This window comes from Plectropomus leopardus, chromosome 8 (assembly GCF_026936395.1).
Source record: "Plectropomus leopardus strain MGB_pleo_1.0 chromosome 8, ASM2693639v1, whole genome shotgun sequence".
Lineage (NCBI taxonomy): Eukaryota > Metazoa > Chordata > Actinopteri > Perciformes > Serranidae > Plectropomus > Plectropomus leopardus.
In genome coordinates, this window is record NC_142183.1 from 29,820,579 (window position 1) to 29,838,907 (window position 18,329).

Genomic DNA, 18,329 nt, shown 5'->3' on the forward strand with positions numbered 1-18,329 from the left:
TACATTAGAATTATTTTACAGTAAATTATGGACCACCATTGTTTTAAATTTCATAAAGAATTTGGGGAATCATGTCAGTCAAGTCAAGTCAAGTTATCCTGAAGTGTCAAGTTGGTGTAACTACCACCAAGGAGCCACACTGTTAGTATTGTGAATGAAGACCATGTAACAAGAAATTGTTTTACAAAGGAGGAGCCTCTGGTGACCCTAAAGTATAATTATATTAAGTAATATAAGATCATTGACATTTTTATATTATATTATATATTATTATTATTATATTGTCATACCATTTACCCTAAAATCCTAAACACACCTGAATATGCTTAGGATTTTATGTTAAATGGTATGACCCCTGAAAAAAACTGATCAATAATCATAATTATAAAAAGTTTACCTTAACAAATAATCACACCAAGGCCATGTGCTTACAAAGGTTATCACTAATACAGCCACTTTTACACTGCCTCTTAAAAGGTGGAAATATCATGATGTTATGCCAACTTGCAGTTCTATAAAACGTAATTTCCACTGCACAAAAATCCTGCTAACACCCGCGAACATCTGGCTTTTTAATGCAGTGAGAAAGTGTATAATCAGCATTCACATCCAGGTCAATGACTCTGCCAGATAGTAACAGATATATATGGCCTCCGGCTCTGGTTGGCACTGATGGGAACACAACACCTAGGTGTACACGCTAGTTTCAGCTCCTTAACCAGGGAGAACTAATGCCACGCCACCACAAATTACCATCCATCTCCTCCCATGGAGTGCTAAAACATCTATCCTAATTTGTCTGCAGCGAGTTTGAAAGAGAGACTGAAAAAGAAAGAGATATATAAAGCGAAGTAACCACCGTAAAGTTTTACAGCTCCTCTGTCCAGGCTGCTTTCTACTGTTTACCTGTTCTATGGCCTGTCGGTGATGCCGAACAGACACACCAAAGCCACCCACACACACAGAAAGGCATGCTGCTGCACAGCCGTGTACACAGCTCTAGTCTACTGGCAATGGTACAGCAGTCTGTAGCCTATTTTTAGCGGGTTTACCCATGTTTAAAAGACCCACGTATTTACGCGCCAATACTGGTGGCCTGTCATGCTTCTTTTGGTCCCACACTGCCAGAACCAATTTAAAATCACACACTGGAGCAGCATAAAGAAGGGACTCAGTCACAGCCCTATAGCAAGATTTCTGTGTAAAAAGTGTGTCAAATATCATTTCAAATTGAGACATCAAACACCATTGACTCCTGTTACATAGACGCCCTCTGTAATGGGTTTGTAGTAACAGTTTATGATGCTAATTTAAGATGCAAAATTAATTTATGTGCAACTATTTTTAAGTGTTCAGTGTTTTATGTTTTTAAAAAAGAGTAGTGATTTATTCACAACTTAATTATCAAAGCTCTGTGAGGCCAGGAGAACATCATTATGTTGCACTACCTTGGTGCTTGAAATATTTAGTTTTATTGCATATTTGTATTCCTTTCACTTACACAGCATCTTTCAAGTACGTAAAACTCCAATAATCAAAGGATAGGAGAAATGTTACTCAAAGATTAAAATTTACATGTGTAAACTGCAGAGACCAGACATGTTTTTACTGTGTTTTTTAGTCTGAAATTTTTCTTAACAGATGACATGAGTTCACCCTGATGATTCTTGTTATCTGATTCTTTTTGGCAATAAATTAAGATAAAACACCAAGTTCAGTTGAACTTCAGAGAGAAACAAGTGTAGTAGAGCACACTGACTCATTTGAAGCCTTTAACTGTGGAAACAGAATAATGTTTCATGAACTCCAGCAGCATACAAGCTGACTCCATGCAGAAATGTCCCAGTGGTGTGGTTTATGTTGGACAAACTAAAATAACTTTGAAAATTGGAATATCTGAACGAAAAACTGCAAAAGGCGCACAAAACACTGATTGTACTTTTGCTCTGCACTTGCACACTTTACCCTTGCACATTAACCCATTGTTCAAATAAAAATATTGATTAGTACACCTTTGAAACTTCATGCAAAATTTAAAGAATTTCCATGATAATTTCACACTGCATAAAACTATCTCTGCAACAACAGAACATAAAGATTCAGCATTTAAACTAGAATAGGATGAGAATTTACCTTTGAAACGAGGGCGCTGTGAATCTTCTTCAGGATGTCGTCCATCTCCAGCAGTTTAGGCTGGATGAGAGAGCTGTGAGGTCCACTGATGTGACCGATGTGGTCAAGTCCCAGGTAGTGGAGGATCAAAATGTCCCAGTCGTCTCTCTTTAGGGTGCTATCCAAGTGACGGGTCACATTGTTGTCAACCTACATGGGAGACATGATGCATAAAGATACATATTTACTGATCTGCAGTATTTCAACTGATAACCAATTTAGGTTGATATTATTCAAAACCGTCCCCTGGAGCAAATAAAACCGGAGCTGAGAGGAGCTTTACCCAAAGCTGCGATAGAGTCGGATAATTATCTGATTATCATCGGGCAAATATTACACGGCATTTGTAGTTGTGGCATACGGAGCTAATTGATGAGCGGCATTTTTGTGTGTGATCTCATCTCTGTGCCTCCCTGGTGGCTCAGCTGCTGTCATCTCTCTAATGCAAATCCTTTGGCCCAGTAGATGATGCAGTGACTGAGACATTCCCAAAATTCACGGACAGCATAGTCCACAAAATACATATATAAACAGCTGCTTAATTAATTATCAGTATATTATGTACACTATGTCTTTACTGAGTTTTGTTATAGTTTAAAAAATTTAAGTCCAGGTATGCAAAATCACAGATTTCTTTTTAGACATATATAATTTATCCTGTTTAGCTGTTTTTCACTATTTTGTATCCAGGATTTTTTGGGTGGGCCTGAAATCGTGGCTTGATGATGCACTGGAGACATCCTTATCATAACTCTTCCCCCACTATATAAAAACAATGTTACTCACCTAATTTTGTATACTTGTCCCTCAAACTCAAATTTGGCTGGGTGGTAAATAACATTTATTAAGAACACACATTTATTTTGGCTTTAGTCAGACTTTAAAGAAGTATTTCACTGCTAAAAGGCGGTCTTACAATAACACGGCCGATGCAAAAACTTAAGACACTGGTGCTTTAGGACTGGGTACTGAGCTCGGTATTTTTAAGCGTACCAATCAAATTATCACGGTAAATCAATTGTAAATTTTGGTACCTGAGATCACATCTGAGTGAGAATGCCAGGTAAAGAGGCCAATGTGCTGCAAAGCGTCCCAAAGCTGGGACGCCAGACACAGAGCTCTGCAGCTGCTTCATCCGCTGCTCAGTCAGCTTCCTTGTAAGCCAAAACTGTCACTGCAGTGACCCTCTGCTGCAGCAGTAGTGACGTTTAGTCTATCTTCTTTTCGATATTACTTTAGTAATAGCCTTGAGTTGATGTTAGATGAGAAGGAACACATTTACACATGAAAAAAGGAACCACTGGGTACTGGTACCGGCTTTAAATGTGAATGATATCCAACCCTACTGCTACATGACTAGAGAAAACAGAGGAAAAGGGCTGCGGCAATTGCTTTTTATTCAAGAGGTAGAAAACTCACAACTGCCAGAATGCGCTGAGCTGCACCGAACCAAAAAAATGCTTCTGTTGGTGAGTGACGTAATGCAAGCTTGCCCGTTTTTACATAAGAAATAATATAGCCACTGGCTGGTAACAAACAATCTCAAATTACAGTCAAACAGTAGACTAAAATGTTTGGGAAAACATTTGAGATGAGAAATAGGCACGGTAGGAACAGAATCTTGGTTTGTATTTGATCAGAACTGCCTAGTTTAACCGTCTGATCTTTGTTTTTTCAGCCCCTGTTTGAACAACAGTATGGCGCCAATTTCCTGTTCATACATTCTCATATTACAGCCACATATTCTGTTGTTACAGCAACACAGTTACACATCCTCGGTTTATATTTGATCAGCATTGCCTTGTTTTACCATTTGATCTGACTTTGGGCTGAGTTTGAGAGAGATCCACTTCTATATGCTTTGTGTTGATGGTGGCAGACGAACAAAAATGCAAAAAAAATAAATCTGTAGCTCAGTGAAAATCTGCAGGTTGACACAAGTTGAGCTGGGAGATTTGGGCGCGGGTTAGAGTGAAGTCTGTGACAGTTCATTTACACAAACTACCGACTGTTATGATGCAAACCTGGTTGAAAATCAGCAAAGTTTAAAGTACTATTAAATGTATAGCAGCAGCAGTCTATTAAAAATTGAGGAACCTGAGTGTAAATTTGATTGCTTTTGAGGTTTTTGCGCACACACACACACACACACACACACACACACACACACACACACTAAAAAAGAGAAAAGGGTGCTTCATGCATATTCAAACTGAGGATGGGAGGATTTCATAATTATTCAGGTTTTTCCTTCCTGTCCTTTACCTGTTTCTTAATGACACAGGGGCATGATTCCTCATCACTTTTAAAAATTCCTGTGTTGTATCTACCAACACGTGCTTTAATCCTTTATTGATTGTTGGAGAAAAACACATCACTCATACCTTTCACAAAGCTGAACCGTGGCTGTTTGACTGACATGTACCTCAGTGTAGTCGGACACAAAAAAGGAGGTCGTGCCGTCGTACTCCATGAAGTGTTTGGGGAAGAGGCGCACCCAGGTGTCGTCTCCGTAGAAGACCATCCTCTTCCCTGCTGTTTTGGCTTGCCAAACGAGGTTGTCTTCCAGCAGTGCAGGAGAATTCAGGTTCATTACCACATCAATGAAGCCTGGGATACTGCCAGTGGTTAGAGCCTGGGGAGAGATGTGTTTTTGTCATTGTCCTTTGAACAATAATTGCCTTTTAATGGTGTTATACAACTTCACAGTTTCATCATATTAATCCAGCTAATTAAGATCTGTGCTGTAGCACAGGGTTCAGTAAAAATACAAATAACTAATATTCAAAAACAAAATGAATGAATCAATTCTCCTTTTCATTTGATCGGTCACTACTTTGATCTAAACTGCATCCCCAATCCAATCTCGCTGCCACGGATGGAAAGTGAAAGCTGAATCAGGTAGATTGGTAAAATTTATGAAGTACAGTTTCTACTGATTTCATCATGGAATCTGAAATAAAACAACACCGGCCCCCATTTGACTGACAAGAGAAACACAGCCTATTTTGGAAGTCAGGAGAGAGCGTGGTGCATCGTCGAGGGGGAAGTACAAAGGCCTTGTCTTTATGCACTGAAGGAGACACGGGTATGCAGATGCTGGCAGGAAGCACTGTTATTCATACTCCCTATGAGCTGCCGGGAGCACAGCCTGAGATCGTCCGGCACGCTCAGAAAATCCAGGCTTAAATCAGAGGTGACCAGCCTTTAAAGTGTGAGGGCCCAGGTGTTAGAGAAACGGGCCGAGGGAGCTGGGCTGGCAAAGTCATCTTTTATATCACCTTTTGAAACACTATTTTATCTGTTTTATTGTTGATGCATTTGTCCTTATATAACCCTGTTTTCCACTTCACATCTGGGGACTTTATTGATCTTATCAGTTTCTATGTATTACTGTTTTGTTTGCAAAACACTCTGTAGCAGTCTGTGCATGGTTACTGTGTGCTCTTGTGTTTTTTTCTGTGCTCTTTGCTTCTGGTGATTGGCACCACATTTTCAGTGATCAAATAGAGTTGGTAGGGTAGGCTGCTAGTGTTTCTGTCTAGTTGCAGGTTGACTTTTCTCAGCTTCAGTCTGGAGCTTTTCAGAAACAAATAATTATGTTAATTTGTTAAACTGATTATTCTGCAACACACACACACACACACACAAATCCACTATTTCTAAATTCTCATGTTATAAAATTTAATAACTTGTTTTACTGTAAAATAATGCAAATAATGTTCAAACCAAAATCAATGTCAGATTCTGACCAAAAGTTCTTTTTGATACGGGAGAGCAAATATGATCTGAGAGGTGTTTATAGGTTTACTGTACAAAAAGCTAAAAAGGAATTAAAAGAAGGTGTATCTCTATTATTGGGGTCAAATTATGGAATGATGCAAGTATAAGTTTAAAAATGTGTAATTCACTTTTGGTTTTCAAAAGAATGGTTTGTAAAGACATTTTTGAAGGGTACAAACTTGAATATGTTTTTTGTTGTTTTTTTACATTTTGAAAGGTAGCTTAAATTGATGAGCATGTAGGTTAGGCATATATAAGCATTTTGCTTCTGCCTAAACCTGTTCAGTCTCTACATCATACACAGACTGCTGTTTTTGTTTATACTGATGATACTGTTTGTGTTTATTGTATTATGGATGATGACTGAATAAAATACTACTACTACTACTAAATCAACACTGATTATAAACATTTTCGATGGACAGGACTGATGAAGTTGGCTGCCTAATACGCACATTAAGTTAGCCGTTCTATTATCATTAGCTGTTAGATGTTAGGTAAACGACAGCATAAGAGACAGCTAATGTGGCTGTCGGCTAATGGCGTATAATAAAACGGCTAACGTTAATGTGTGCCGTTGGCCAGGTTAACTTTTAATGATAATTGTTTAATTCTTAAATGATGGTAAAACAGAAGCTTTACTGATCTCTCAAAATTCCTCATTAAGGCCTGGCGACAGCCGGTGACACAGCTGAGCTTACAGCATTGTGGTCGACAGCTGACAAATTCAGCTGCTAATGAGTGCTATTACAGCTTACCTGTCGAAATGTACTGTCCGACAAAAGGTAAAGAGGTGAAAATATTCTCAATGTAGCATACACCTAAACTGATTTTGATGGGACACTGACTATGAATAAGTAGCTCATACAACCCCACTTCAAAAAATTCTGATGTATCCCTTTAACTGTTCTACAGTAACTCCACCAATAAACTCACACCCCCACATACCTGAGAAACATTCATAAACCTTTCTTAATTTACTATTAAGCAAAGTTCTCTACTATCACACTGAAATGTTTGTGTTTCCTTTTAAAAATGACAAACCGATAAACATACTCTATGCATGAGTATTACAGAAGCCTTTCAGTTTTGTCGACTGATTCACAGTTACTGATCTGACTAGAAAATTTTGAGCTTCATCTTCTGAGCTTTGTTCCTCGAGCTCAATTATTCACCACTTCCTTCCTTGCGATTGTTTTGCTCCTGCAAGAGCAGATGCTTGTTTCAGGAAGAAATGAAAAGAAACTGACGGTTCATCTTCAAACGCAGTCCTCTCTTTCTGCCTGTTCAGTCTCACCGAGGTCCCTCGTCTATTAATAGAGATAGGCTGACCAATGAAACCAGTGGTTCGGACAAAAACAGGCCCTTTTTGCCAATCTGGCAGAGCACTTTGCTGTTATGCAATATTAAACACAGAGGCATATGGAGATGATTCTTCTGGAGAGAAAACCGATCAGCTAAACACGCACAAAAGCTCACAATGAAAAAAAAAGTTCACAGTTTAAAAAGGCTAAATCTTAAAAATTCTCCAGATGACAGAGGAAAAAAAAGATTTAGAAGCTGCCTAAAGGAATCACTGAATCATTATGTGTTAATTACTGGCCCACAGTATGTGTCGAAGTTCGCAATGTGCCACTGCTAAAATGTCAAATACAATATCAGTGGGGTACACAGACACTCTGGCACTGACGTGAAAACGTGTAAAGGTGCCAAAAAAACAGATGGAAGGGACTGTGACTTCCAGGCTTTGAGGCTGGCTTTTTTTATTTTTTCATTTCCTCTTCACATATTTTTAACTACTGAATAAAAGAGTTTCCACCATTAACTTCAAATGTTCTCAATATCCTCTGGTCTTATTACTGGATAATACTTATGGAGGTAATACAGTGGACCTTTTATTCACTTGGGGCCACAATACAGAGAAATATCATAATTGTTTTTTTACCTTAAGTTTCAAAGATAGAAATGAATCTTTCTATTACAGAAGCAATTCCTTAACTCATGGCTGTGTCCTACCCTATCTCATAAATCCAGTCTTATCTTATTAGGGCTCAACAGTAACAGCTGCAAGGTTGTCATTTGCAACCGTTTTGAGAAATTGGCAACCAACTGGTTGCAAACATTTTTTATCATATAAACAACTGGGGACAGCAAACATCAAAACATGCGCCTCAGAATAACTAAAGGTTGAATATTTGTTGCATTAGTGACATTTAAATATTGCTGTTACTGTATCCAGACTAATGCTATATCGCTATTGTTGCAAATGACTGAATCTTGTCCAAAAATTCTGTATGTGAATAAGTGCATTTACTCTTGTGCACACAAGCATCTGTTTCAGAGACAATGCCAAAGCAAATTAACTTGTTTGACTTTTGGGTAGTGTTATAAAAGTATAGATATCAATTCTGGATATTTGAAACTGTTTTAGTACTCATTTTCCACAGTATCGATACATTAGTACCAGCTTTGCATAAGTACTTTCTCTTATTGTTAATGTTTTACTTGTCGACATCACAAGGACTGAGCAAATTAATTCTGAAAAGGACTGTAGAGTATCAAATGAAATGCAAACAGCAAATCATTTTGTTTTGTTACTCAACTTTTCAGAATTCTTTTATGTTACATTTCCATCAATAAGCTAATGTACAATTACTTACCTCAAAATATAATGCCAGTAAAAGTGGCAACTGTATTTTAATTTCTGGCAACCAAAAGCTGATGGCAAAAGCTTAACAACCACTTAGTCTACAACCAGTTAGTCTTACGTGTTAGTCTATAGTTAGTCTATAAGTGTAAATTTGATATTTAAATTAGCTCTTGTCCTGTCATTAACCTCAACAACCTCAGTCTGGACATTACCCTTTACCAACGAACAAAGTGAGTCTGCGATATAAACAACCATGTACCAGCATTGACATAACATCACAATCAAATTTAAAATTCAGTGTTTCCCCCAGAATCTGTGTGGAGGTAGCTGACTACAGGGGGAGGGGGTTAACTTGTATGTGTGTGTCCCTTTTTCATCGGCCTGTGTCCCCTCTCTAATTTCAGACATTTTCGTGGGTCCATGAAAACAGCACAGGCTGAGCTTGTAATGGCTTATTTTTCCTCAGCAGCAGTTTGTGGGGTTTGAGTCGCAGGATGGATAGTTGATTGGTTAATTCTGTAAGAGAAAATAAGAGGAGCAGCTACTGCAGAACCTACTGAAAGCTAACTTTTGGAATCAGTGCAATTCATGTTTCAGTTTCACTTTCGCTGCATCTGGCTCTCTGCCGCTCCGTCTGTGCCTTGAGTATGCTCTGTGCTCTGAAAGTGTGATGCAATCAATACCTAAACAGTATATTTATTCCAACAACGCTTCTAATAAACGGTCCAACTCCAAAAATATAAACTCAATACATGGTGGCAGATGTTTTTTGTGGCAGGCGACCACAAATAAATAAATGTGTGGGAAACCCTGAAATGTACCATACAAATAAATACATTTCAGTTTAATTAAATGTAAAATTCACATAAAATTTATGCAATTAAGCACATCATCATACAGTTCGAGTAGCCTTTCAATCACTATATTTTTGCAATCATATTGTTTCCCATCTTCATAGTCATAAACATACCAACCTTACATGAGGCTTCTTTTTTTTTTGTTATTTTATAACTCAGGATTCCTATCTTGGGAAGGTTAGTACTATTCTGTAATAGATCCCTACCATAAAAGAAACTAATTTTTTTTTCTAAATGCAATTAGGACATGTTTCTATCATAAAAATCCTAAATGTCATCCTAAACTGAGATACGACGGGATTTAAGACACAGGAAGTTTCTGTAATGAGGCCCCTGGTCTACTGCATGCACGCTAACCAGGCAGACACAAGCCTTTCTAACAGCCACACTGCTGCAACTGCTGCTGTTATGATGAACTGGACTCATTGTCCAAAAGTCTGACAGCGCGGCTCAACTGGCCACATGTGAATACACGACTGAGGCTACAAAACCAACTTCTTTTCTCCTCCTGTTGTGGTTAGAAAGAGTCAGTAAACTGGAGCCATTAAAGCAGTGTGAAGACCCCAGGGTGGAGTTTCCTGTATAACAAATGTGGCTCTTAATTAAAAAAAAAATAACAGACAGGAAACTAGATGCTAGAACCGCTGCGATTTCAAAATCAGTTGTGCTGTTTTGTGTGCATGTAACTTTACTCCACACAGCAGAGGAGTGTTAGCTCTTGTGTGTGTGTGTGTGTGTGTGTGTGTGTGTGTACATTAATGGCCATGCCACTGAGAGATTATGATTTAGGTTAGTTGTCTGTGTCATACCAGTTAATTGGGTGCAATGCAGTGATAGTGGGCAGGAAATGGCAGTTGGTCTGTACTGCCACCTACTGGTGTGTCGCTAAATCGCAACACTGTGATGGAAAAATTTCACCTGTGATGTTGTTAACACTCTGTGAATAACACTTCTAAATCACTTCCAGGTTAAACTAAGCTGTATGTTTTATTACAGACGAGTAATGAGCTGCCATGTTTGTTTTCGTGATGCACCAGCTGCGGTGTGACATCCTGGTTTCATCAAAGAGCGCTCTCAGTTGTATTTCCTCAATAATACATCAAAAATTAATAAAAAATCATCTAGTACTTTATTTTGGAGGGTGCAGTACGCTGCAAAATTCTTAGGCCACTATAAATTTATTGTTTTAGTTAAGTTGCAATGAGGACAGATAGATAGATAGATAGATAGATAGATAGACACAGACACATAGATAGATAAATATGTTATTAAGTCTATTAAATTTATGATCTTTATTATTCAACACATTAAAACACCAAAAAAGTTAGGGCGAAGTGGCTTTTTCTATCTACTATCTTGAAGATTTCTTAAATAATCTTGTAGTATACCCGAAGATTATCACTGTAAATCTCATACTGTTGGCCCCAGAGAGTTAGAGACACATACAGACGTGGAAAGAGAGGTCACACTAAATACTTACAACTTTAGCCTGTTGAAGCTGTTTTATTCTGAAATATTTGCGTTTTTAATACTGTGTACCTATTTCCTTCATGTTCTGGTTGTAATTTAGTTAAGGGACTACTGAGAAATAAATATGTACGATCATTATAAACTTGCTAAAATAACAACGTTTAAGGTGGCTGAAGGGTTCTGCACAGTGCTGTATATGAGGGAAACTATAAAGCAGTAGAGTCACTACATTAAGGTAAAAACGCAAAGTGTTGTGCCTCAAATCTACTGTGACCACACCCAGCCCCTTAAAAAGTGATTAAGTGGCCCTTCTGCGGGGCTTATAGATGTGCCTGTGTGCTCTCAGCAAGCCTGCAAATCAAACGTACACATTTCTAGACAGCTGATAAAGTGGCATTTTCAATTCCCCCTCTCCTCCTTGTCCATATAGTGTACTGTACATCTCTGCTGCAACATAAACCCTTCATGCCTGTGCTTCTAAATCAGAAAGATTTTATTTTGAACTTCCTCTCTTATTGATTTTTCCTCTACATACTCTCTCACTGTCAACAAATCCTTTCAGGAGGTTCACAGGCAGAGCTGTTTTTCCAAGCTGCCTTAAGGCCCCTCTCCCTCCATCATCACTGCATCCGTCTCTAAACCCCTGGATTATACTGGAACATCTGTCTCCCCGCAAGTTCACCTCAATCCCGCTCAGCTTTATCCCGTCATCCCTCCTCCACATCATCACTGACCTGCGTCAGTGCATGACAACTATGTAACTTCAGCTCCTCCTTGAAACATGAGTTAGTTCTGTTCAAAAAACTGTTTCTTCAACCATTTACACACAGTTAACCAGTTTATTTTAACTCAGAGTACTCACATCTGCATCTACGGATGTGTGAAAACAGTTGTAATACGTCAGTAAACATCAAACCTAAAATGCATTAAAAATCCATTAGAACAAGAGTTACTGTAAACACCTCCAAAAAAATTAAAAGTGCATCCCTCAACAAAAATAACAACTTAACGTTTATTCAGTTTTTCTGTAGAAGCTCAACTCAGCTTATCATTAGAATATCAGCTACATCAGAAATATGTGACAGAAAGTGTTCGGAGTGTCTCAGTGGTGAGCGTGTCCTGCTCCTCTTTGTCCAATGAGACCACAAATGAATTATCTATAGGCATCTTTGAAGTGCTGGTTAGGCAAACGAGCAATTTGACGGCATAACTTTGAGCTTTAGAAACTTATGATTGCCCTTTTTCATTACTTTCTGACATTTTATTGACAAAACAAACTGATTAATGGAAAAAAAGGCAGATTAATTTAAAGGGAGATAGCTGAATCCCTAGTTGGAAAGTGTCACAAATTTGCTGGCTTTCATTTATTTGGTATTAATTAAAATGAGCAATTCTGATAACGTTATACCATTTTTCATTAGTGTTGACATTTTATAGGCTAAAAGATTAATTCACAAATTTAAAAAAAAGACATAAACAGCAGCATGCTCTGTTGGATCTGGCATCAGAAAGGCTTTTATGAATGGGAGTGTGCTCCTGGTTGTTACTGATGTTCTGTTTCTCCTCTGCAGTTTCTTCTTCTTGTCTTTAGTGCTCATCCTGTCCACTTTCTCTGACACTGTCCACCAACACCATGCTCTTTGCTGCCCTTGCTGACCTGAAGATTGCCGAGTCAGCACTCTCAAGCTCCCCATCCTACCTGTCTGAGCACATTTATCAGACATCACTGAGGAGGATTCTGTCCACATTGTGTATCTTAAGTTGCAAGTTTCTTCCAGCCTGCAACTTTTGGCTCCTATCTTCCTCCGTCTCTACAATGGCTTGACATTGTCAGCACATCCCCGTTCCTCCCACCACTGCTGAAGCATGAATGCTGCCTTTTACTCTGCCCTCTGACACTCAGACTGAATATTCTTCCTCACCTGACAACTTCAACCCTCCCTCCACCTCAGCGCACCCATACGGACAAGACCGAGCTGCTCCTTTTACCGGAAAATCACTCCCTTTGCAAAATCTCTCCAGCACCATTGACAACAACACGCTGGCTCTTTCCCAGTCGGCCCAAAATCTTAGTGTGTTTCAACACAACCAAGTCTCATGCGTGGTGCGCATGACAGAAGTGTAATTCCCTCCTGGCTCAGCTCCCAAAATACTCTCAATGTGACAGCGCACCACATTTTCACCCTTTTCAGCTTCTGCCATGTTACCCTATTTGCACTTGCAGGCTAGAAACTTAGAACATATCTTAAAATGTCCCTTTACAGGATTATAATGGGCTCACAGGAAAACATAAAACATTAAAAACTTTAAAACCAACACTTGCACCTCTTAGATGAACTTAATGAAATTTTAGTAATAAAGGAATTTAAACTTTTTGGGCTGTTTTACTTATCACAAGTCACATTTTCCCAAATTCCAAGAAGACAAAATTCGAATTATTCTTTTGTCCAGCCAACAATCCCAAACCTATTGAATTTCTAACGATATAAACCGAGAGGCAGTAAATGTTCAGCATGTTTGTGTAAGAAACAATGTTAGAAATTCTGTGTTGTTTCAGAAAGTTTTCTCTCTGATTAAGTTTGCCATGCGATTAATTAATTGTTTCAGCTGCGTTCACAAGGCACTTAATTAAACTGTTTACATATTGATCTGATCTGACATTACTACCATTTAGCAATTAGGTAACTTTGTTAAGCTGCGACAAAAGATAAACTTTTTAAAAAAAAAATTTTTTTTTTTTTTTTAAATAAAGCTGCGGCTCCCTAATGGACGAGGACTTAAGGCAACGTTCCCTTTTCACTTCCAGTAGGGAGATGAAATTAAATTTATATTTTGCAAAATCAGGTCAATTTGAACTCAGCATTTACTTAAATTATAACTTTAGTATCCCTGATAACTTGGTCTTGCAGCCAGGGACTCAAAATCACATAAGAAAATTGTTAGAAATATGGCAAAGACTTTATCCCTTCAAGTTCCCCTTTATTTAAATATTATTTATTAAATATTATCTTTCAATATTTATTTAAATACTAAATATCAGTAGTCAGTGCCCTTCACCTTATATTGAAGCAGACGTTCCTCTCTTAAACGTTTTAAACTGTACATCTAAGGGTGTGATATATATGGTCACTGATATCAATAAGAGGACAAAATGTTACAAACATTGCAGGAGCCATGTTTTGTGTTGTTTGCAAATTATATTCTCTAAGTTGTCTAATTTATTTAGGTGATGTAATTTTTTTCTTTTGACTTAGAAATTGATGTCAAATTATTATTCTGGGCAATTATTTTTAGATTATGATTAATTAGATGATGATCAGCTGTTACAGAAGGAAAGAGTGGGACCCCGTCTAGTTTTTACGTTCAGCAAATATGCAGAAAACATGCATTTGCTACAGCCTTTGACCTCACCTTCGACTTGAGAATGTTTTGTTAATTTTATTTTAAGTTAAAATAAATCAAAGGAAGAGCCCTGTTGAACGACGGTCAGCTCAATGCAGCTCAACAGGACCACAAACTGCAGCCTCCAAAATAATCAGTTCAATCAACAACAGTTCCAAAGGCCTATTGTACTGGAAACTGAGCATATGTCAAAGTTTAGCTGATGTCTAACATTTATGTCCTGTGCCAAACCTGTTTCGGGGAAGTTCTTATCCTTTTGAAAGAAAACGAACAACATATATATATGACCTTTTCTTTATTTTAAGATTTACATCTTCACTAGGAACAGAGGGGCTCGCGGCTGAGAGTCTGGAAGTGTCCAGACGGACTAACACATTGATGGTTTTGGTATTTTGATGTGGTTTATTGACAATAAAAATATAGATATATCTCATTTGAAATGAATCCCTTGCCATCACTATTATTTTGTTGATACAGTGTGTTGTATTGTGAGCTCCTCTCACATTAGTAACTTTCAGGACTTCTATGCATGATCCCCAGATACATGCCATAAGGAACTAACCATTTCGGTTGGAGTTTCAATTTATTACTCTCTGTGGTCTGACCATTCTCTCCTGTTTTTAAGTGTATTTGTGCTCTTTCGAAAATCCCTAAACCTAAAAATGAAAGTAGATAAAAAATGTATATATATGACACCAGCCTGATCCTTTTAATAATTTCATCACTGTTGATGAAAGTCAACTACTACAAGTTTATTTACTGTAGTTTAGCATTAAAGTCTGATTTACAGCAGGGGTTGATCGACATAGGTTTTTCAGGGCTGATACCGATGCAGATTATTAGTAGAGACCGATAACTGATATCTGGAACCGATACACATTTACAAAAACGTTGAAAATCTTTCTGTCAACATATAACAAACTCCAACACAAAACTTTGTTCAAATGTCTTAAGCAAATGTTTAAAAAAAAACTGAAAACTTTCAATATCATATACAGCAAGTTCCCAACAACTTTTTTCTATAAAGTGAGAATTTAAATAAAAAACACAGGAATAAAAATAGCTCCCTGAGGTTTTAAAAAGTAAAAGTTCCTCTCATGCTGACACTTTCTTTGCACTTTTTAATTGATTAATTTTGTCAGCAACTGTTAAAATAAAATGCCGATATGGATGCCGAAATGCTGAAAATCGGCTCCATGAGGCCAATAATCTGTCGGCCCCTAATTTAAAGATATGCATTCAAACTAAGTACAGTTTACTAGCGTCTTATTTTTTTTAACATTGATCATTTGCATCATCTGCCAATCCAAAACAAGGACTTCTTGCAAACTCATGCCACAAGTGGGATGATGCATGATGGACAAACCTGATGTCTGAGCGCTCATTTGAGTCTCCACATTATTATACCTGAGTGACACAGTGACATGTTACCTTGATCCTGGGCATGGTGACTGTCGGAGGTCTTGCCTTGGCCACAAAGCTGTGCGATGAGCCCCTCTCCACCAGGTGTCTGGTGTAGGGCATATTCATGCGACCATTGGGTCCAAACACAAAGTCCTCCCGGAGGGCATCCACTAACATAATAACCACCCTTTTAAACAGGGGCTGGGGGAGGCGAGAGGAGTTAGGAGCGCCTCCTGTAATTAGAGGAAATGATTTATAAGTTTTAAGAGATTATAGTCCACATTACAGGCGGATGGTCGCGTGTAGACTCGGGGAAGTCAGAGATGCTGAGAGCTCACCTGTCAGCGGCTCCGCTGGCAGATCTGACAGCCTGTTCTTGGATGAGAGAGAAGACTTAACAGGCACAGGAAAAAATCCCCGCAGGAAGAGGGCGACGCCAATCACTTCAAATATTAAAATGAACGAGGCAAACACAGACGAGCGGACTTTCATGTTGCTGGCTGACGGACACTTTAAGGGACGAGTGTGTTAGGAAGATAACTTGCTAGCTAGCAACCGACATGACGCTTCCTGCAGAGTTCACCCAAATATAGAAGACAGAAAGAAAAACATCCCATTTTAGGCGGGCGCAGAGTTAAACAACATACCATGAAGCAACGTGTCTCGGTATTTAATAAATTACCTCTTAATTCTATCTTTTAGGCTGTAATTACGAATAAAAACACTAATACGAGTTAGCGCTGGAGCCATACATACTAACTTCCGCGTTGAGCGCATGGAACTACGGGTATTAAGTAGAGTCAAACGAGACCAATACGCTTTTTCCCCCCACAATACCTCAACTGTTGTGACTATAAATATGAGTAGATGTAAATACACTATTGCACGTTAATAAAATCAACAGTCCATAATTTTTATGGGAAAAAAAAGAATAATCATTCCTTTTTCTTAAAGAAGGAGTTTCAACACTCACATGTGTACCTGTAGCAGGTAGTCCAAAGACAGTGGTTAGGGACTGTTGTGTATTTATCAGAGGAAAGGGGCTACCAGGGTGTGACTTGGTTTTCTTTTTCTTTTTGGTTTTTGTTTTTGATTTTGTTTTGTTACTTCCCTCCACCATAAATTCTTTGTTAGATTTTTCTTTTTAAAAACGCACCCATCAAAGATGAAGATAAATTCTTCGAGTTGAAAATAGCCTTATTTTTTCACTTTTGTCATGCATGGTGGTTGGTTAGTGCTTTTAATTTTTGGCAAAATTTTAAATGAGACATGTAGAACGAAAGAAAATTATTTTCTTTATAAAATATCACTATTTTAAGCTTGGATTTCGTAGTATTTTTTTATGATGGAAATGCTCATCCCTCATAATGTGTTCAAGAGCCATAAGAAATTTGATCATCAAAAGATAATTTCTGTGTAAATTGGGGAAATTAAAAAAAAAAACATGCCTTCCAAACTCATTTAACAAAAAACTAATTTAACAATAGCAGAAATCTTCGATCTGTCTAGAATTTGATTAAACACAGGCTTTTAGGTATCAGTCTTCATTTTTTTACTCATTTATTTCTGTCATAGGTACATTACAGGTGTCATTAATAACATTAATTATTGTCATATAGTCATCCATGTTATTTATTTCACTCGTGCTTTTCCTGCTTCAACATGTCAGAATGTCTGAAATGAACAGTTCTATTTCTACATGTTTGACGAACAGTCTTCAAGTGTTTTTACTTATATATATATATATAATACTTGGATTCACTGCAAAGCGCTGAAGTACAAAACTTGCGCTAGTCTCATCTCCTTCACTACAGCTGAATTACCCATTAGTCCCCTTCATGAGATTTGCTTTAATTTGTCAGGTGCAAAGGGCAGCACATAGGGATGATGAGTTATTTTCATGAAGCCACTATAACTGCAGGGTAGAAGGTAAGTGGACTGTCTTGAGTTTTATATGATTTAAAGCTGACATTTATTGAGCCTGAGGCTGATGAGGTCTGATTAGAAATGAGCTCTGCATGGAATTAACGTCCCTTTCAGCTTTTTTGTGGGTTTGAGCTGATGCCGCCATCTACTGGGAGCTTTGTTTCAAAGACAGACTTTGAGGTTCACTGACAGGTTGGTTCTCTGCAGCAATGCAGTGTGGAAATGTTCTCAAAAACTCCCTCAAACTGTGAGACATTGGTTGTCATATTTTGTAACTATCCCACAAGCTGATGACTATCAGAGACAACATGGAAGACAAAAATGAAGACTCAGGACAGGGACTCAGGACTCAGGTGCCATATCTTTGCCGCTGTTACTCTCCTCCTCATTCAGTCTACTTGCAGAGCGTCCATTATCAAACAGGAATGTTTCATGTTTTAAATGGAGTTTCCACACGCAGTTAAACTGTTTTACTAAATACAGGGTGGAACAATATTCTTGAAGTTATCAATCAACCCTTTGGAACCTAGATTAATATCCATTTTTGTTGTTGTTGTTGTTTGTTGTGTTTGTATGCTTCCTTTGGATGCCTTTCAAAAGCTATTTGACTGTTTGAAATGTTAACACATTGGTTTGCTGTGTTTCGCAAAAATGGGGGGAAGAGG

At 38.0% G+C, this 18,329-nt stretch overlaps 1 protein-coding gene across 2 annotated transcripts in view; it reads right to left on the bottom strand.

Moving 5' to 3' along the window:
• The window catches only part of pigg (phosphatidylinositol glycan anchor biosynthesis class G (EMM blood group)), a 104,323-nt gene extending 87,799 nt beyond the window's left edge, over positions 1–16,524 (bottom strand). For both annotated transcript variants that reach the window (XM_042493499.2, XM_042493498.2), the window contains exons 1-4: positions 16,077–16,524; positions 15,766–15,971; positions 4,598–4,807; positions 2,134–2,322 (exon numbers count right to left, since the gene is read on the bottom strand). In XM_042493499.2, the coding sequence (XP_042349433.2) occupies positions 2,134–2,322; positions 4,598–4,807; positions 15,766–15,971; positions 16,077–16,230 (759 nt within the window). In that variant the 5' untranslated portion in view covers positions 16,231–16,524. The remainder of the gene's footprint in view (positions 1–2,133; positions 2,323–4,597; positions 4,808–15,765; positions 15,972–16,076) is intronic.
• Between the last annotated feature and the right edge of the window lie 1,805 nt (positions 16,525–18,329).